The 21,530-nt window shown below is 43.8% G+C and overlaps 1 protein-coding gene across 3 annotated transcripts in view; it reads left to right on the top strand.

The window, feature by feature from the left end:
* FNDC3B (fibronectin type III domain containing 3B) overlaps positions 1–21,530 on the top strand; it is a 334,918-nt gene that overhangs the window by 216,805 nt on the left and 96,583 nt on the right. For all 3 annotated transcript variants that reach the window (XM_070406793.1, XM_070406792.1, XM_070406791.1), the window contains exon 7: positions 13,179–13,237. In XM_070406793.1, the coding sequence (XP_070262894.1) occupies positions 13,179–13,237 (59 nt within the window). The remainder of the gene's footprint in view (positions 1–13,178; positions 13,238–21,530) is intronic.

Below are 21,530 nucleotides of genomic sequence, written 5' to 3'. Positions count from 1 at the left end.
ATCTGAGTAGGAAGCCAATCCTAGCCCTTAGGATATTGATCCTGGGGTTCAGATCACCAATGGGTTTAAGCAGAGACCTTTAATTCCAGCTTTTTCTCAAAAGCTTTCATCGGTCTGAACTAAAGGTATGTAAACACATGTTACAGGAGATATTACAAGCCTGCGTTTGCCTGGAAACCAGGTTGTCACCAAGCTCCGTCATAAAGGAATCATTCCTTCTCTTCTGCTCTACAATGACTGTATGATGGTGGGGTGTGGCTAGCTAGAAACTGCTTTAAGTACCTTAAGAAAAGGTAGCTGAGCTTTGTGACAGTGGGGAATAGCTCAGAGCGCCAGGTCTTTGTCTCTGGTTGGTGACCAAAAGGCAGAGTCTATGGATCGCAGTGGGGAAAAGGACTGGCTGCTACAGAATTCACAACTTCATTCTAAGCACAACTGAACATAATTGTTTTTTAGATGTTGCCTCTTACAAGTTTTAGGGAATATTTTATTTTACATTTCAGGCACATACTCTTTTTTGGAGCATTTGGACTTTGCTGGAGAGTATAGAACCCTAAACACTCAATGGGATGATCTTGGAACCTCCTTACTTTCTTTCTTCCCATTCTTAGTCTCTCTTCCCACTTCCTTTCACTCTTCTGAAAATTAACACCTGCCAGCGAAATCAACTTTATGCTGCTTTCACTGGAGACTGGTGTCTAAAAATCAATCCTGGCAGCTAATGTAAAGTGAAATGTGGAAGACGCCTGGATTCTCATGGAGTCGTGCAGGCTGAAGTTATTAAAGAGGATTAGGGACCACAGCTGGTGAGCAGATGGAATGCTTATAATTTCACAATCTTAGGTGGCTATGAACCCAAATCTGCACAAAGCCTATTTGCTTTTTCTCTAGCTCATTTCACTTCATCCTGCTGGAATATAACCCTGCTCAAATGTGATACTTTAATTGTTGTACCTGATGAGTGGTCACTCAGATGGCATCATTTATAATTCTGGTCATGCAGTTTCTTACTCCTTTGCATTTTAGTAACCACTATTTAGTAATGTACTTAAGAGAAGCTTAGTAGACAGGGAAGCAAGAATAAGACTTTTACATTTAATTCAAAATGTAGAAAAGAAGACTAGTTCACGACGGTGCTAACAATGTAGTGTAATTATGGTGAAGACTAGTTCACAGTAGTTACAGTTCAACAGTTAAACTGTCTGCTGCTTAGAGAAACTCTTGAATTGTTTCCTCAGCTCCTTTTCTGTGTGTCCATTCCTTCAGAAAGTCTGTCACACATGCAGTCAGACAAGTCACCTGGACCAGCTGCCTTCATCTGCTCTGCTGTCTAATCACAGACCCCTCAACCCCCCACCTCCAGTGTTCTCTTCTTTGTTTGTTCTGGCTCGTTATAAAATTAGGGGGCCTTTCCCATGCACAGAGCAACTGTTGGCCTCCTCAGAAGCACAGGCCTGGGCCACACTCTTTGGTAGATCGATGTTTCTTCCACAAAACAAAATGTTTGTGAGACTTTTGCTCACTGGCTGTAACAGAAGGTCAAATTAGGAACTTCATTCTACTAATACAAAGATATTATTCTAGACTCCAGTGCTCATCACTTTATCTAAGGGCAGAATTGGTGTCCATTAGGCAGCTTAGCACTTCTCTATCCTTACTGAAAGACTTCAGAAAAATGGCTGCTCTACTTTCGAGCTAATGCTGAGTGTCTGAAGATAGGGAAAAACAGGGGGAGCCGTAAATAAGTTGAGTAGTCTGGATACACTCTACTAGCTGATGGGGAAGAAAACAACACACAGATATTTCAGGTGGTGGCACACAGCAAACAGCTGTAGTTTATGGTGCAACGTAGTCTCTGTTCTTTTGGAACCAGTATGTGCTTCTTCTCTAAAGCCACAGTCAGCTGCAAAAATATTGTAACATGTGTTTTGGAAGCAATTACTGCATAATAGTGTTCTAGCCTCAAAACATCCTGAATGATATATTTCTATACAGGGGAGGGGGTACTCTGTTACTGATGCATTGGCACAAAATAGTCTGTAGAATTATCATAGTCTTTTTTTGGATCAGCTTTTCAAATGATTTTCAGTAGCTTCTTTTTGGCCTTCTAAATCGGCCTTCTGTAATTGGATATGACCTCTTATGGAAGCAGTAGTATAAACACATTTTAACTCCCAGTGTAATTATTTTGTACTGAACCAAGTGGTCTAGTTATGCCTTCAAGCTGGTAGATGTGTTTATCTTGCATAAGTAAAATTGTTCTCCCCAGCCTTCTCTTGTTCCTCTTGGATATAGGGGATAGTAGCATGAGAGGAGATTTTCAAAGTCCTCTAAGAAGAAATAGAGTTAGACTGAGAATCAGAAGACCTAGAGTTGATACTGGATTCTTTTAGGTTTGCCTATATGATCTTGACCAAATTCTTAAAATCTCTAGTTTGTAGGAACCATATCTAGTAAATGGGGAAAATAATACCAAATATATGTTTGTGTATGAATGATACATATATTAGATTACTAGGGCTGCCATAACAAAGTACCTCAAACTAGATAGCTTAAACAGGTATTTATTGTCTCCCAGGTCTGGGGACTAGAAGTCTCAGATCAAAGCATCTGCACATTTGGTTTCTTCCAAGGACTGTGAGGGAGGGATCTGTTCCAGGTTCCCCTCCTTGGCTTGTAGATGGCCACCTTGTCTCTGTGTCTTCACATCATCTTTCTTCTGTATGTGTTTGTCCAAATTTCCTCCTTTTACAAAATACATTAGTCATTTTGGGTTAGGTCCCACCCTAATGACCTCATTTTAACTTAATTACCTCTGAAAAGACACTATCTCAAAGACAGTCAGATGCTGAGTTACTGGGGGTTAGCACTCCAGTACATGAATTTTTAGAGGAAAACTAGCCGATAACAATGCCTTACAGAGGCCTATCTAATTATAAATGATTTTCTTATATCATAGTTTATGAATCTTTGAATAACTCTGGGTATTCAAACAATTTAATAAAATTTTATTCCAATGGACACATTGATAGGAAAAAAAAATTACACTTCTTTTTTAAAGCCTGAAACTTAAGATTCACCTGTGTTTTTCATTCCTTATGGTGAATTTGCAAGTGAAAAGATAGTATCTTTTACTCTACAGGAATGAGATGAAGTTTTAGTAGGAATGGGTAAGTTAAATTGCTATTTACCAGCAGGATTAAAGAAATCTAAATTAATCTTTTGCTCAAGGATCAGTGGACTTGCTTGGAAGTTAAAGTTTGAGCAAATGGCAGTGTTTTACTCAAAAGTGTCAACTGCTAGATGCTTGTTATAGGTGGTAAGCCATAGACTGAGTCTGCTGTAGAGCCAAGTAGGACTTTGTGGGCCTGAGATAGAGAGCAATGCAAAGAATGAGATCCCTCAATGGAAAATGCTGAGCTTTTCATTCACTGGGATTGCAATTGGAGGACTGTTAATTATGGGAAGAAAAGCAACCAGACGGTCACATACTCCTAGGCAGAAAGGAGAAAGGGTAGTCAGGGCAGTTGGAAGCATGCATTAAGACTGCAAAAAAGGGAGATTTGCAAATACTTTTGCCGGTCAAACTTTTCTATTTGGCTGAGTAACTAATTGCTAAATAGGCATAATAGAGTCATCTCAAATGGTTCTTTAGAAACGCATGATTTGTGCACACAAAAAAACTATTGTAGAACAGGAAAGCTGGAAAACAACTAACTTGGCTAAACAGAACTAATGCATTTTAGCTTTTAAAAACAACTTTGTGCATTCTGATTTAATTTTCTGAAATAAAATTAGTGTGTTGCAGATAAAATAAAATTAGTGGTAACTAACAGATAAAATGCTCCATTCTTCTCCAGGATACTGTCCAGAGAGAGATCCAAGAATTTTCAGTTGCTTAATTAGTAATGTGCTTCCTTGCAGTTTTATCATCACAGCAATGGTGATGGCTTTATTGAGGGTTTTAGCCAGGCAGACTGTTAGCTTTGGCTGTAGAAATACTCCCGATTCATACCAAATTCAGGGTTCTTCTGAATTTACTTACTAGGTGCATACAAGTTTCCTATGCAAAAATATAGACCTACAGATTTTGGACACCGTTTTGTCATAATGTATTTTTTAATATAATATTGTGATCTATGAAGATGTCTTCTTTTACAACTCTCTCGTATGATGTCTATTTCTGGTTTCTAAATACTTAGAGACCAAAAGCATAGTATGTGCATCTGTGGGTAGTGTTTCTCTGAGCATTTATTCAGTCAGACACTCAACAGAAGTTCCTGAGCCAGGCGTTGAACTAGGTCCTGGGGAATCAATGGCACCCAGCACAGACATGGTGCTCACAAAGCTTACTTTTGCCCTCTGAACTGGAACATGCCATGGGATATATACTTAAATATGGAGAGGAGGTTGGTGTGTTAGGGAGAAGCAGGCTTTCAGCAGAGGCATGAAGGGTGAGGAGTCAGCCAGACCAGGAGGGGAAGGATAGATGTGCATATTCTGTTCCGTCTTCCACCCTTGGGTCACTTAAGGTTTGTCACAAATTAACCTCTTACATTTTGGTGTTTTATAATTGAAATTTTATTATTATAATCTTCAGCTAATTAAAGTCAATTACCTAGATGAGAAATTGCCAATTTTAATGTAATTGTGAGAGCCATATTTTGAATCTTTTTGTCTCTATCACACATTCCTTTTTTATGCCACCCCCCTCCAACACTGGGGGTGGGGGGCATCTCTTCTGTTTTTTTGCTTTGCTATCTTTTATATTTTTCTCTTGGGCATTTTTATTTATTGTCCAGTTTGGTCCATGACTCAAATAGCTAATTCTACTTATGGGTCCCCCTGTGGGCCTGATGAGCTGTGTTCCGGAGGTTGTAAACCTCAGCTGTTAGGAGATGGAGACCAGGTGAGAATGATTTGTCGTTTGCAGACTTTGAAATGGCTAGTATAGCTGATAAGGTGTGCCATTTATAGAGTGGGTTTGGTGTATAAATGTAATATTTTAGTTCTTAGACCACTTAACTGCATTTTTAAAATATATGTGCAAAAGACATTATTCAGGCCTGTGACTATCATGTTTTGAACAAGAAAGGCAGCCCATTTAGACAATGGAGATGCCAGCTGTGTGGTTCAGAAAAGTCCTTTATTTTATACAGAAAACAAAATAATTTAAATTCCAAACAATTTAACTTTATCAAAGACTTAGAATGAGACAGCAAGATCAATACATATGCCTTTGGTGTAATTTCCTTGGAAACAAGTCATGACTTCTTTCATGTTGACCTTGGATTTGTGGGCTATCTGGTCCTCAGCCAGGGGCCTAATTCTGGAGAAAAGTCTCTTATCAATAGCATCCTCCATACAAGCATTTCCTGCTTGGTGGCCCAAACTATCTTTTCATTTTCGTTTATTTCTCATTTTGATGCATTTAGCACACAGTCCATTTTCTTTTTTGGATTGGAGCAGATGGTGCTGTCTCTTTTGATTATCTGTGTTTTAAAGGGAAATGTTGATTAGGAGGAATAAGAAATGAAACATGGCCAGATTAAACTGAGAGCAGAAATTACACAATCCCCAAGAAGAGTCAAATGTATTTTATGTTTTTCTACTTAAAGTTTGCCATGGTTCATTTTTAAGTTTATAGAGTTCAAGTTTGCTATATATTAAAGTATCATTTAAGATGGTTCTTGATTTATTGGTTTGCTTTGTTTTAACTTTAATTTCTAAAAGATAGAGAAATCAGAAATATTTAGATTTATTTTTCCTTCTAGTCACATTTAAATAAGAGAATATGTGGGTAGTTTTGTCTAAATTCTACTTTATGCATCTAAAGTCTCTCACCTGTGGACTACACATTTTCTTACTGTTGGCCAAGTAACCTTAAACCAAAATATTTAACAGGTGTTCAAAGCAGAAGTCTCAAGGAATTGGACAAAGAGGCACAGAAAACAGCTTAAAGGACTTCCCACTTGCTACATTTGGGACAATTTTAGCATCCAAAAGAATAATGACACTGGAGTATTACAAATTTTATTGAACTTAAAAGAATCTCTGAGTTAATAGATAAAGTGGGAGAGGGAACTGATAAACATAGAAGGAATGATAAAATTAGCAACTTTACCAACTGTCAATACAGTATCTTCAGGCAAAGCTCGTCAGTGTCTACTATAATCAACAGGTAAAAGAGGGATATGCTCTGCAACCTGCAGCCAAGTGATTAGATTAGATCAAAGTGCTGAGCATCACCAGAAGGTTCAGACTGGCACTGTGTGCTTCCTCGTGTGATGGGATGGGAAGTACATCTATAAAGAATTTTTGCCAAACATTTTTAGCCTGACTTTAATTATGAGGAAATAGTCACACAATCTAGAAGGTGGTATTGGCCATGAGAAAACTGGTCTAGACTCTTCAAAAATATCAGCCTTAGGAAGATAATAAATACAAGGGATTTCTGTTCTAGATTAAAGGAGACTAATGAAACCGGACCAGTAATGCAACGTGTTCCTGGATTTGGGGAGAGGGGGCATTAAAAATATTAGAGGAAACAGTAGAACAAGTGAGGAAATTTGAATATGTAATGTGGATTAGGTTGTATCCTATCAGTGTTAGATCTCTCTCTCCCCCTCCTCCCTCCCTTCCACTCTATCTAGAAATCAGTGGAAGAAAATATCCTCCAGTGAGGATAAAAAACAAGCAAATAACAACAAAACTTTCTGTATAGGTGTTAATAAATACTAAAATTTTCTTTCAGATTTAATGTGTTACAAAAGTATGCTCCCTGAATTCTGACTGTCAGTTGACACAGTCTTGTAAAAGTATTGAATATGCTACTTGAAAAGTTTTCATTGTGACATGCCAAGCCTTAATGAAAAAACATTTTGCAGAAATGTTTATAGATGCCAGTGCAGAAAGTAGTGTATAAACTTTAATTACCTTTGTAAGTCATTCTATCCTGTGTTTAAGCTATTGCCTTCCTGTTACACACCCAGGGAGGGTACCAGCTTTTGCTGGATAATCATGGAGTTGAGCCTTCCCCGAAAATAAAAGAGCTATATCTGGCACAGGTTAGGGCGCAGCTAGCCAGTGAAATGGTTCAAACATGCAGAAAGAAGGAAAGGGAAGAATGGGTACTGGAGTTGAGCTTGCCAGGCAAACATATCTACCTGGTACTTTATTCATTTTTTTGTGCGGTTTTCATCCCAGTTTAATTTGATGTTCTTAAAAATCCTAGCTGCCTTTTGCCCAGTTACATGCATATCTATGATTTTTGCCTTGTGAAGTAAACACAAGAATTTTTCTTAGAGAATTTGACAGAAATGAATATAGAATCTCCTAGTATTTCAAGTAGAACCCAGTTTAGTTGATATCACAGAAGGCAGCTAAGAGATAAACTTTTGGTTGACCTGGGAATCAACAAGGGGATCATATCTGGTGCTTCCCTTCTCATTATGGACACAGGCCTAGCACTTAGGTATTAAAATATTTATACCTTAATGTTACCCAGCTTTTGCCTGAAGGGACCCATTGTGCCTACAGGTTGATTAATGTGAATGTTACCAAATCTTGGGCCGGAGAAGAAAAGAATTCTTTCTACTGAGTTCCAGAAATAACAACAAATACTCAGAGGAAATCAGCCCCCCTTGTCCCATTTACATTCTCTGGCCACCCTCCTGTCCAGCCGTGCACTCCACCTGCAAAAGGAATCCATCTCTCCTTTCTTGAAGGTTCCAGAACCTGTTTGCAACCCAAGTTACTCTTGAAAATATTTTTCTAAACTGGAAGGCAACTTCCCACCACATATGTTCACCTGCCTGTTGCGTTCTTTTTAGTGTTTAGAGTCTGGTATTCTCTTGGCTATCTTTCAGAATTTCAAATAGAGTAACCACTTACCTAGCTAAATGGCTAGAGATGCTCGTCTTTTCATTTTTATCACCAGGATGATTGACATCTGAAGATATTTCTGAACTAGGTGTCTTGGGGAATAACTGCATTGTCCTCATATTTTACAAATTTATTCCTTGTGATTTTACACATTTTTAATATTTGTATTTAACACCATTAGATGTGGATCATAATCACTAAATGTGGGGTTTTCACTAATCATTCCTACTTTTATATGTATTTATGGATTCTTTTTTCCCCCCAGCATAAGTAATATTAAAAAATGAAGATAGTTATTTGGTTTTCTGATTGGAAAAGCAATTCAATGAGCATTTTTAATCCGTCTTCCTTCATCCCCACTTATTCTCATCAGCATTTGTAGGTATTAACTGGATATTCAGCTTATTATCGAGTCATTCTTTTTTTTTTCTTCTAAAAGTGGTTATTTCTGTTTGCTTAGTTTTTATATTGAGTGTTTGCTATTGATTTTAAACCTCTTATCCCCAAAATGGGCATGACCAAAAAGTCGCATGTTTTCCACGCCCCTAGTTTATTACACATAATTTGGTAAAGAGATTAGCTAAATCAGCTCCTTGGCAAATCAGAGAAAGTTTATTATGTTATTCTGGGCATATCTGTAATGAGCCTTGTGGATGAGAACTAGACAGAATGTTATACAGGGAAGTAATGCTGATGTCATCCCACTGGAATGAAGGGGCCGGTCCAACCCTAAATACATTCTATAGCTAGCAGCTAAGTGTCTAGCTGTAGTTCTTTTCTAAGAAGGAAAAAATGTGAAACAAACCAAAGAACTAAGTTGTGTATATAAAAAGGGATATTTTAATTAGTTTAGGCCTTACAATTATTCAAACAGTCTGAACTTACTGTTCTTTTTTAGAGCAAACATAAAAAAACATTATTTGTGGAAAGTTTAAATTTCACATGACACATATTCTCTCTCTGTGTGTGGGTTGTTTTTTTCTTTCTCTCCTTCTTTCTTTTAAATGTATTTTCCTTGCTTGTGTATTTTTATTTTAACTTTCCCTTTGCAATAAATGTTTTATTTCTTAGAAGGAGATTAGTTTTTAAGGGGAAGAAAGACTTAAGTCACTGAGCTGAATTCCCCCTTACCCCTTTTTTAGTATTTCTTAATAGGGTGGTTCTCAACCCAGTGGGCTTGTTTGAACTGGAGACTTCCATCTTACCTCCTTTCCAGGAAATTACCTATCCCCACATGTGTTTCTATCTGCCAAACAAAATGCCTTCTCTGCTCGGAGCTCAGAGAGTGCCCTGTATCCCTTTTTCACTGACTAGCACCGTCTTCACTGTGAGGAACAAGCTTTCAAATAGTAAAAGGGAGCGATGTAAAAGGCAGGTTGTCGTATCCGTCCACTTCTGCTGGGGTCGCAAACCGAACTGAAGTAGGTGGAAAATGGTTTTTAATCTGTTCGAACCCTGTGGCAGCTTGAATGCCAGGAGAAAGAAATACAAAGTTGGCCTGTAAGATTTGCTTCTGGGATTAATATATTTGTAGCAAACCAGAGGGAAGAAGACAAGCCTGATAATGAAGAAAGAGAACCTTGCCCCACAACCTTGCACCTGAACCTTGCATTTCTGCCTCTTCTAGGACAATCTTTTATTCATTTGCCACACACAAGTTTCTCAAGGGGAGGGAAAACAGAAACAAACAGTTCTTGATAAGAAGGTATCCATAAGACAAATGATCAGAGCTATTGTTTTGTTTTGTTTTCTGGGGGGATTAACTATTATTTTTCTCCTCTCTCACAGTATGGAGTGTGTGTGTGTGTGTGTGTGTGTGTGTGTGTATGTGTGTGTGTGTCAGAGACAGAAAAAGAAAGCATGTGAGCAAGCAGAAGCATACTCTGAAATATGCTCCGTACACTTGGACTCTGGAATTGTTTTATGAAAAGGGTGATAATAATTCAAAGACGACTCCAAGGCACAGCTAAATCTTGCGTGGGGAAAGCTAGGCTGAGGTCTGAGTTAACTCAGTTATTTAAGTAGCAGAGTTGTGAATTTTGGCATTTTCATACCAGTGTTAGCTTTCATACAAGAGTTTATTTTCTATGTGGTAACTGTCGCTTTAGCTCAGTTAAATAGGTTTTATTTTCACTCTTGTCTGTGCAAATAGTGTGCCTGGCATTTATTTACTTTTTTTCTCTTAGTCTGTGGCAGCACAAATGGAAAAGCATTAAATAAGTGTGGTGGGAATGCATTTTTCTCTTCTCTCTCCACATTCACCAATTAGAACCTTAAGGAACCAATCCAGTCTGGCTTTGATGTGGCATTTCTGCTGAGATAATAGGGTAGTGATTGTCCTGTCATTACCTTTCCTCCCCCACCCTGCTCTTTTTACTTTTGATCTTCTCAGAATCCTTTCTCTCCATTCATGGCCCAATTTTCTTATTCTTCCTTTTTTCACATAACTTCTCCCCAGATCCAAAGGCCTTTGCTTTATTAATTTAACAGCTTTTTCAGAGTTTAAAAACAGCCAACAACACAACTGTCTCATGGAATTTAGAGGGTCTTTGCTGCTACCTCTGTTTCTCCCATTCACCTCCATCAAACACTCTACTGGTCTTAACCCATGTTCTCTGCCTCGTGACTCCCAGGACTCTCCTACTTTGTCATGATTCAGTCATAAGGTTCCATTTGCTTTGGGACCTTGTACTAGGCTTGTGGTTCTGGGGAAAACACATCCGCTTCTTGAGCCTCAGTTTCCTCATTTGTTGCTCATCCTCATTCCCCAATCCACAAAGATACCTGCAGCTATTGTGTTCAGTGGTGGAGGTGTGCAAAGTAGACTTCAGTCCTGCCTGCTGCTGTCAAATGGGGCAGAGAACGCCCATCTTTCAAAAAGGATGTTGTAAAACTGAGCAGGATGATGGTGCATGGACTAGCACGTAGCTAGGTGCTCAGCAGTGTCAGCTTTCATTATTACAGTAAGATAGACAAGAAAGGTCATGACCTCACTCTGAGGGTTGTTTTTATCTCAGTCAGGACCTTTTGCTTGTATTCCTGGCTCTTATCGGAAACTCATTCTTTTCAGTGTACAGATTTTTTTCCTCTTCTAATCCAACCTCTGTTCCATTTTCTCTTTTTTCTGTCCAAAGCCTAACTATTTCTTCTAATATCTTTGTTTGAAAGAGATCTCTGATTTTTCTTTCTCTCCTTTCCTTCTTTCTTTCATGCCCTACATTTAGTGCATTGTCCTGAGGATTCTTCCTTTGCAGAGCTCTTTAATTCTTCCCTTCTTTCTTGAATAGGTGACCATCTCTGTTCTAGGCTAAATCTTTGTTACTCAAGGCTAGTGTCTGGCTTCTGTTCTTCTAGGACACTTTCGCTGTGTCAGTTGCACAGAAGCAGTCAGTGATCTCCTGCAGCTAGCTGTTTGGGTGTATCTAGCTATGTGTGAGTTTGAAGCCATGGGTCTTTCAAGTTCTAGAATAACCGGTGATTGAGAAAGTTTTGTTTTTAACAACTGAAGCAGTTCTTTATTACAACTCTGCTTTTTCCCCCCTGACAGTTAACTTCTAAGATACATAATATTTATGGTTTCCTTGGTAGGAGCTTCCAGAAAATGTGATGGTATATACGTCTTTGACTTTTGGGTATGATCCATTATTATCTATATCTTAACATAAATAGAGGATTATAAATGAGCTTGTGACATTTGATCTTTTGAATGTGAATTTTCTTTTAGTTGTAATTTTTAAAAATATCATATTGCTACTGGCTCATTTCTTTTTCTCACCAAAATAAGGTATCATGTTCTAAACAGAATGTCATGGGGAAAAATGAAGAACTGATCTTTTTGCAGTTTAGGGTGGTATCAACTAGAAGTTCTTATTTCCTTTATATAGGCTTGGTTTTGATAACTGATAGGAAGGCATAAACAGGATGTGAGAATGACTGCAGTGAGGCTGGGACAAGCAGTGGGAGTTGAGGTAGGATTCTTTGAGAAGGTGGCATTGAGATTAGACATGAACAGTGGGGATGAACAGCCCTCTGAAGAGCTGGGCTTCCTGACCTCTCACTCCCTACTTAGTTCAGCTTCCCCCATCACCTCCAAATGCCTCCTTGCCCACAGAGCTCAGCTACATGTTGGTCCCTGGGCAGCTTATAGAATCTCTTTTAAATTGCCATTGCCATAGCACCTATCGCATTGTAATTGCCTACTAGTTGCTTTTATTCTCCTGCCCAACCCCCCAACCTCACTAGACTTGAAATATCTTGAAGTTAAGGACATATGTCTTAGTAATTATATAGCTCTAGCGTTTAGCTTATAAATTAGGTTTAACAGTTAAGTAAATCTATAAACTCAAAATTAGATTCTATCAGGCAGATTTTGGAAGTCAGAAGGTTCCTGTAGCAAAACAAATTCTTAAGTTTAAATTCTATCATTTACCATTTTTTAATACAATCTGCCTACTTTCTACTCCTAGCACTTTCCATATTTCATTTCTAAAACAATTCTTGCCCCTCCCCCAAACTTGCTCATTTTCTCGTCTTATAAAAGACATCATCTTCCTTCTAGTTGATTAATCCAAAAACTAGGGATTATTTCTGATCCCTGATTCTTCTCATTCTGTCACCCTTGCCTGTCACACCCAACCCTTCAGTACCTATACCTCTAAAAACAGTCCTGTTCTCACCATTTTTACTACCATCCCTAGACCAGGCCAGCTCTATCCTTCACTTGAACCAGTATGACAATGTTCTGTTTGGTCTTTTTGCTTACACCTTCCCTTCATATGTCCATTACCCATACAGAAGCCAAGCAGAGCTTTTCATACTCAAAATAAGATCATGGCAGCCCTTCTACCTAACCACTCCAGTGGCTGCCCATCAAACTTAGAATTAAAATTGAACTCAAAAGCCTGAACTCACAGCCTTGCATGAACTGGGACCCATATCTTCAAACTCATCTCTTCCTTGCCCTCAGCTTCCAGCTGTGCTGGTATCTTCCTCCTTGGGCCCTTCTATTCCCTGTTGCCTGTTGAATTCTTAGGTGGAACTCAGTATTAACCTAGTCAACTTCATGAATGTGTAAGGCTATATAGTAGCTAGTTAGCACAACCACAGTGAACTCCCTACCCTAAAGAATCCCTATTCCTGATTTTCATTATCATGTTTATGGAACCAAAAGTTCATGGTAGCAGGCAACTGACTGAATGATAACCCTTGGTAAAGGCCTTGGGGAAGGAACTTGACCACCTTATTGCCTTTTAATGGTATTAACTGTTTTTCTTTCCCCCTCTTTTTCCATGCAGAGTATGAGTTGGAAGTAAAGAGGGTGCAAGACATTCTTTCAGGAATAGAGAAACCACAGGTATGTCTTCTGGACTTCTCAGCATAAATGACACTTTCTTAAGTATTTCAAGTGTGCTTTTCTTTTACCACATAGTAGGTAAGCAAAAGGGCCCCTTTCCATTGCAGATTATTCATAAACTATGAAATAGTGTTGCTATTAATGGAGCATAAAAATATAGAACAGAGGTCTTCTGTGTAGTCGTAATCCACTGAAATGTCCCCTGTATTTAGGTGCTCTGAATGTATTTAGGTATTCTTCAGAACTTCCAAGGATACATCTCCACCCTACCTCCCCCCAACCCTAAGGTCTACAAAACTGTTTTCTTTTAGTAATTTCCTTTTACCTGTGTAAATGAAGTAATAATTTTTGAAAACCTCAGTAATCTAAGTATTTTTCCAGGTAAGTTTCAAAAAGGTACTTAAATATTAGCTGAGAAAAATAAGTCCAAAATATTGAGTGTAATGCCAAGAAAAAAAATTGGTGGAAGTGGTGATATTATGAAGTTTTAAGCTTGATTTTGCCAGCTGCTTTGAAATGGAAGTGAAAAACTCAAAATGTTGATTCAGCCTTTCATCTGAGATTACAGAGCCAAGTTCTTGGGTGTGTTTTCTAGCTGAATGGGAAAACCTTGATTCTTCATGTGTTTGAAATACTAAGGCTTTTTAACAGAAGAGTCCAAACATGCCTCGAGCTACGTAGATGAGTTTAACTAAAACTAAAAGCATGAGGTGTGTTGGACGAGGGGCACAATGGGGTGCTTGTAGAGGAAAGGGGTGTTGATGTTGGGTTGGGAGTCTCTACTGAATCTGGCAAGGAGCAGGTAGCCATTTAGAGTTTTTGAGCAAAGAAGTATGTAATCAGGGCTGTCCTCAGGATGATCAAACAGTTAGCTTTGGAGGGAGAGGACGATGGACCCAGAGAGCCGCGTCAGGAATCTGTCACCTAGTGGTGGTGAGAAGTTGTGGGAGTCAGAATTAGGGTGAGGCATCAGCCGTGGCAAGGAGAGGTGGATACTAGAGCCGTTCTAAAGAGAAGTCAATAAGGTAGTATATCCTATTAGAAATCTGGTTTTATGATAACTGAGCTATCTGACTTAGACACCTCCTTTTAGGCATCATTTCCTCTAATGTGACTCCTTGATTGCTCTCCCACCCAGCAGTGGGACACTCTGCACAGGACTCAGTGCCATGAGTTCTGTCCCAGCTTCACTGTACTTGGTGTGCATTTAATACATCGTACTCCATTTACTGTGTCTGTGTCTTTCCCAGCAATCTGTGTCCTCTTTGTGTCTCCATTGCCATTCTCAGACACATGGAGTTTGATTTGCTAGCAAGGCATCCAGGAGGATAAACACAGTGGGCAGTTGCAGGTATCTGGTAGGTCCATGCTGTGGGGAGAGGGGAGCAAGATACTGATGAGGAATGATCAAGACATAGGAGTGGACGAGAGCTTTGGGGGTGGGTGGGGGCAGGAGTACAGAGAGATTTGAAACGGCTTGAGGGCAGAATTGTAGGAAAACCTTACATTTATAGTAAGGCAGAAAGAAGAAAACTCCATGAGGAAAACAGAAGTCATAATCAGAGAGAAGGCAGAGCAATAGGTTAGTTAACTGTCCCAGACATAGTCACAAACCTCATAGCTTTGTCTCTGTCATGTGTGTGTGTGCGCGCGCACACGCACACACACACACAGAGTGTTTTTCTTAGTTCTTTCTTTACTGCAGAAGGGACAGAGTCCATGTTTCTGAGGACCATGTGTCTAACAAGGTAAAAGCAATAGTGAAATGAATTGGTATTTTCCTTGATTCAACATTTATTAAGCACTTATTCTATACTAGAGGCCTGGTGCTTGGATTCATGCACTGGTGGGGGAGTGTGGCCTGTGGGGATCACCTGCTGTGGGAGCAATCGCTCATCCTGGTCAGCAGAGCAGCTGTGGACCCGCCCTCTGAGTGGCTGCTGAATGAGGAAATTAGTCTGAGCTGGTATTTCGAGGTAATGTCTTGGGTAAAGGCGTGTTCTGTGTCCTGGAGGAACCTGGTGGAGAGATTTGCACTCCAAAGCCACTCGGTGAATGTCCTTGATGTGTGATGCCAGGTCGGTGACACTATCGGGATGTTCAGGGCAGCCCATGCTCCAGGGTCCTCAGCCAGCAGGATAGCCTCCCCGGCGGAGTCCACAGTCACATCCCCTCTTGCCATCTGCCTATGCCAGCTCCCCATGCTCTTTCTAGAACACACCTTAGAGGTCCTGCATCAGCTGGTGGGGTCAGACTCTGCATCAGAGTCTGGATTGCCTCAGGTATTTGATAGGTGCAGAGACTCGACCTCACCCTGGACCTGCTAGCCACTGCCCCCACAGCGGGAGCAGCCGCTTATCCTGGTCAGCCAAGCAGTGCTCCCACTGTGGGAGCACTGACCACCAGGGGGGCAGCTCCTGCGTTGAGCATTTGCCCCCTGGTGGTCAGTGTACATCATAGCGACTGGTCGACCAGTCATTCAGATCGTTCCACCGTTCAGTCGCTGGGCTTTTATATATATACTAGAGGCCCGGTGCACAAAATTCGTGCACTGGGGGGAGGGGCCCCTCAGCCTGGCCTGCACCCTCTCCAATCTGGGACTCCTTAGGGGATGTCAGACTGCCTGTTTAGGCCCGATCCTTTACCAGCAGCCGGACATCCCTCTCGCAACTCAGGACCGCTGGCTCTTAACCACTTACCTGCCTGCATGCCTGCCTGATTGCCCCTAACCACTCTGTTTGCCAGCTTGATCACCCCCAACTGCTGGCCTGATCACCCCCAACTGCCTCCCCTGCCAACCTGTTTGCCCCCAACTACCCCCTGCCACCAGCCTGATTGCTCCCAACTGCCCCCCCCCTCACCAGCCTGTTTGGGGTTGGGGGGCCGATTGGGGGTGGGGCTGGCCATGGGGAGGGGCTGTGGTTGGTGGGCTGGACAACCACCCCCCCAAATGGGTTGGGGGGTGGCGATCAGGGCCAGTGGCCTGGGGGAAGAGCCATGGGTGGTTGGCCAGCCAGCCCTGCCCCTGATTGCGGTGGGGGTGGGGGGGCAATCTGGGGTGGGGCTGGGCAAGGGGAGAGGCTGCAGGAGATTGGCTGGCCAGCCCTGCCCCCTATTGGAGTGGGGGGATCAAGGGTGGGGCCAACCTGGGGAGGGGCTGCAGGACATTGGCCGCCCAGCCCTGCCCCCTCTTGGGGTGGGGGGGTGCAATCAGGGGCAGATAGCCATGGGGAGGGGCTGTGGGCCTATTGTGGTGGGGCAGGTTGGTCAAGGATGTGGCTGGCGGGGGGGGGGGGGGGGGAAGAGAGGGGGTATTTGGCCAGCAGGCCTGCTCTTCTTTTTTTTTTTGGCAACTCCACAATTTTAATTTGTGGTGCCTATGCTATGTCTGAAAAAGACCTTCTTCCCCTGCCCAGGAGAGCGATGGAGAGGGGGCAGCAAAAAATATAAGACATCCCTCCCTATTGCACACAGACCCTATATACACGCTCACCTGGCCCAGGCCGGCGGGATGCTTGGCACATTCTAGGATCCCTGCTCAGGGCCTGGAGGGGTGACTGGTGGCAGCACACGTGAGAGGGGACCTCTGGGTGACCACTCTGGTCCTGGCTACTGGTCTTGGCACTTCCTGGTCCCCAGTTCCTTTCTGGTCCTGCCTGCAGCCTTGGTCCCCCTACCTGGCCTCAGATGGCCCCCTTGGCTCCTGGGGGCTCTGTCCTCCCCTCCTAACCTGGAGATCTCAAGGAAGGTTATGGCTTCTCAGAGACTCCTCGGCAGCCCTATCACTCATGTTCACACAGGGAAGGGGTGCATGTGGCAAAAGCAACTGTATAAATGCGGGTGCAGGAGCAAGTCCTCCGGGGTCACTTGGACAGTTTGCTGATTACGCAGATCAGGGCCACATTTTCATCCTTGAGGCGCTGGTTGTCAGCTCGGAGATTGGACAGGCCCTTCAGCTCCTCTTCCAGCTCAGCGGCCTTGCACTCCAGGGCCCTGCACTCAAATCTCGCCAGCTCCAGGATGGCCGGCCTCTCTGCAAAGTGCTCTTGCCTCTGCATGGTGCGCTCCAGCTCCACCTTGAGCTGCTCCAGCCGCAGCATGGTCTGGGTCAGGGCCTCACGAAATCTCTCATTCTCAATGTGCAGCTTTTCGTAGAGTTTCCTGAAGCTCCCCCAGGCTCTTCCAATTTTGGCTGGGGTTTGGGGTTTAAGTCCTGCTGCCTCTGGAGGGGAAGAGCTGGATTCTGGGCTGATGTCCACTGGCTTCACCTTCTCCCCCTTCACAGGCCCTCTCCTCTCATTGCCAACTCTGCGGTGCTCCCTGGAGGCCTGTGGTCCCTGTCCCTGCCCCTCAGGCACCTCTACTCTCTGGGCAGGGCCATCAGAATTCTTAACCCCAGGGACTCGGGGCTGCCAGGAAGGGTCCAGGCTCTGAGCACCCTGCTCTCCATGTGGATGAGAGAGTCTGATCAGGGGAAGGCCTGCAGGAGGGAGGGGCTGCAAGGTTGGCTGCTGGCCCCCAGATCTGGCGGTGTGCTGGCTACAGTGGGCGTCATAGCGACTGGCCCAATCAGGGCCATGTTCTGCCTGCTCACCACTCCCCAGGCCCAACACGGCCTCCACTGCCCGGCTATCAGGCCTTTGGGATCACCAGCTCAGGGCGCCTGCTTTCCCACAGGCCTGAAGGGCTCAGGCCTGTGGGAAAGCAGGCGCTGGTGATTTCACCGGCATGCGTGTTCGCCAACCATCGGCTGATGGAAAGCACTGCCTGCTTGGGGCTGCTCAAACCTGGGCGGGCAGGTCGGGGGCACTGCCGCCACTGCTATTGCCACTGCCGCTGCTGCTGCTGCTGCTGCTGCTGCTGCTGCTGGGGCTTGAGGCACTGACTGAGGCTGCCGGGCATGCCCGTGACCTGCCCGCCCGAGTTGGGTAGCACATGGGATGCGCCAGCGGGCAGATCACTGCTGCCACCCCGGCCCGTAGCACAGCGGATACCCGGGTGGGTACCCGATAGCTGCGGCCCCACCGCCAACCCCAGGACCCGGCGGGAGGCCCAGATGAGGACGGAGCAGGTGCCAAACACCCTGGTCCCACCTGCCAGCCCCGGGTTCCCTGCGGGAGGCCCGGATGAGGGTGGAGCGGGTTCGGTCCCACCCGCCAGCCCTGGGTCCCCGTGGGAGTCCCGGATGAGGGCGGAGTGGGTGCCAAACACCGGGGTCCCACCCGCCAGCCCTGGGTCCCCCGCGGGAGGCCCGGATGAGGGCGGATCCGGTGCCGAACACCGTGGTCCCACCTGCGAGCCCCGGGTTCCCTGCCGGAGGCCCGGATGAAGGTGGAGCGGGTGCCAAACACCGCGGTCCCACCCGCCAGCCCCAGGTCCCCCGAGGGAGGCCCGGATAAGGGTGGAGCGGGTTCGGTCCCACCCGCCAGCCTCGGGTCCCCCGCGGGAGGCCCGGATGAGGACGGAGCGGATGCCGAACACCGTGGTTCCCTGCGGGAGGCCCGGATGAGGGCAGGGACCTCTGCCGCCAGCCCTGGATGGAGGGGAGCTGGCAGTTGGCACTGTCGCCCCGCCTGCAGTATGCAAATTAGCCGCCATCTTGGCTGGTGGTTAATTTGCATATCTCGCTAATTAGCCAATGGGAAGGGTAGCGGTTGTACGCCAATTACCATGTTTCTCTTTTATTAGTGTAGATATAGATAGTTTTTAGACCAAAGTAGGCAGACAGGCTTCTTTGTATATAGTTATGATGTTAGGCAAATATGGCAGGATTGTCATCTAAGAGGTCAGAGGGTCTTACTAGGATAAAATCATTTCTTACCAGAGGCTCCACGTCAAACTGACTCCTTGCCTTTTCCAGCTTCTCCTAGAAGCTGCCTGCATTCTTTGGCTCGTGGCCCCTTTCATCCTCATGTCTCCTTCTGTGACACTGACTCTCCTGTCTCCCTATTTCACTTACAAAGTTGGGCCCAACAAGATAATCCAGGTTGGTCTCTGCTTCACTGATACTTAATTTCATGCAAACTCCCATTTACTTTGCAGGGTAATATATTCACAGGTTCCAGGGATTGTGATGTGTGCATCTTTGGTTGGGGGAGGGGGATCATTCTGCCTACCACACCATTCCCTGGCACCCATATAAACCTTCTGGGCCTGGAGCCAGTCCATTCCTCCTTCCCAGCCCAGTTAGTTGTTTACACAATTTTCCTCCCTTCTTTTCTCTTCTTCTCTCTCTTCACTTTCTGTCTGAAGTTTTTATTCATGATTGTATCTTATTTATCTTTGTGTCCCTCACACCTAGCACTGTTCTTGGCACATCGTAAACCCTTAACAAATATTTGCTAAGTAAATGTATGGCAGACTGCAGTGGCTGCAGCTGGGTTCTGGCAGGTGAGGTAAATGCCTGAAGACTGGCCAGCATCAGAGGAGGCTCAGCCAGCATGCTGGAATGTGGGGACAGCCCAGTGCCAAAGCAAGAGGCCGCAGCCTGGAGGGGACAGGCCGGTGCCTTGCAATCTGGTTCTCCGGGTTGGGGTCCAGCGTGGCCATTAACTATCTCTGCGACCTTGGGTAAGTTAGCCTCCCTGAGCCTAGGTTTATGTGTCTTAAAAAGGTAGGATAATAAATATCACTTAGGATTGAGAAGTGAATTATGTAGTATCTATAGAGTACTTGGAATGGAGTATGGGGCATTTCTCTACACTTTAGAGCATATCATTAGGCAAAAGTGAAGCTCCCTGCTACACTCTGGAATACGAAGGAGGGTGTCTGACCCCCTTGCAGGGGAAGAAGCAGAGCTGCAGAAAGTTCAGCACACAGTTGCACGAAGGATTTTTGTTCTTAATTTTTTTTTCAGCCACATTTGGCAACACCTCTAAATAAAAGGTATATATATTTTTCTTTGAGATTTTGCAGATGATTTGTTTAATGTGTAGAAACACTATTGAGGACTTGTGGATTTCAGTCATCTTTCTAGAATTTTGGGCATCCTGAATTAAACAAGTCATTTACTTTTCAGAAACCCAGATACTGTAAAGACCCAAATATTTAGTAATTGAGTAAAACAGTGTACAAATACACTAGGTATTTGTCCTGAGACTCTAACAAGCATTGGGGACTGCACTCATAGCCACCACTATTCCAGAGAAATAAGCTTGCTATTATCCAAAGTGATATAGGAATTAACCTCTATTAGTACTAGCCACCTCCAACCTAGCATGGTTTAATCCATTCCAATGGTGGTGCTAGATGAAATCTTCCATATACTGCTGGGCTCTTTATTTTCAAGATGTAAATCATTGTAACCTGAAATTGTGGTTTCTGCATTGTTTCCATCTGCTAATGTTTAGCTTATAGAAACAATTGCCTCGTTGGCTGCAGAAGTGAGGAAACTGATCTAGGGGAACAACTGTCCCTGGAAGAAGCAATTCCTTGAGAGAGAAACAGAGTTGAGGTTCTTAGCACTTAAGGAATTATAGAAACAGATGACTGTGAAACCCCTAGATTTGAGTATCCTTTTTCCCTTTGAATAATGATCTCTTTGACCTTTTCCTTTTTAATTTTCCTTTGTGTTATTATTTGTCATGATTGTACTTTAGAAGTGAAGCCAATATTTTTATGGTAATATTTCCTTAACATACTTCCTGATTGAATCAGCAGGCCACCCACATAGCTAAAACTCCAAAGGCCAGACCAAATTTAGAAGTTACTAACTTACATAGAAATGTTTTTAAACCTAACAGTGACAATTTATTAACTTTATGAGAGTAAATGGCATTTTTGATCCAAATAATATCATTTACATATCACATGGCCTGGGATGATCAGGAGACAAGGAGAGAGTTAAGGATGCAGTCCTGTCATTTTGGAATGTGTGCATACAGATGCTTTTAACTAACAACTGTTCTCAAGTTGGAATCCTATCTAATAAAGGGGTGATATGCAAATTGACCATCACTCCAACACACAAGATGGCCACCCCCATGTGGTCAAAGATGGCCGGCAGTTGTGGGCGGTCAGGCCAGCAGGGGGAGGGCAGTTGGGGGCGACCAGACCTGCAGGGGAAGGCAGTTGGTGGTGACCAGGCCTGCAGGGGAGGGCAGTTGGGGGGTACCAGGCCTGCAGGGGAGGGAAGTTGGGAGTGACCAGGCTGGCAAGGGAGGGTAGTTAGGGGTGACTGGGCCAGCAGGGGAGGGCAGTTGGGGGCGACCAGGCCGGTAGGGGAGTGGTCAGGGGGTGATCAGGCTGGCAGGCAGAAGCGGTTAGGGGCAATCAGGCAGGCAGGCAGGTGAGC

Source organism: Myotis yumanensis, unplaced genomic scaffold (assembly GCF_028538775.1).
Source record: "Myotis yumanensis isolate MYYU_CA2020_CCGP unplaced genomic scaffold, mMyoYum1.0.hap1 SCAF_2, whole genome shotgun sequence".
In the NCBI taxonomy this organism is placed as follows: domain Eukaryota; kingdom Metazoa; phylum Chordata; class Mammalia; order Chiroptera; family Vespertilionidae; genus Myotis; species Myotis yumanensis.
Note: the sequence above shows the minus strand (reverse complement) of the source record. Positions and strands in the feature narration are given on the sequence as shown.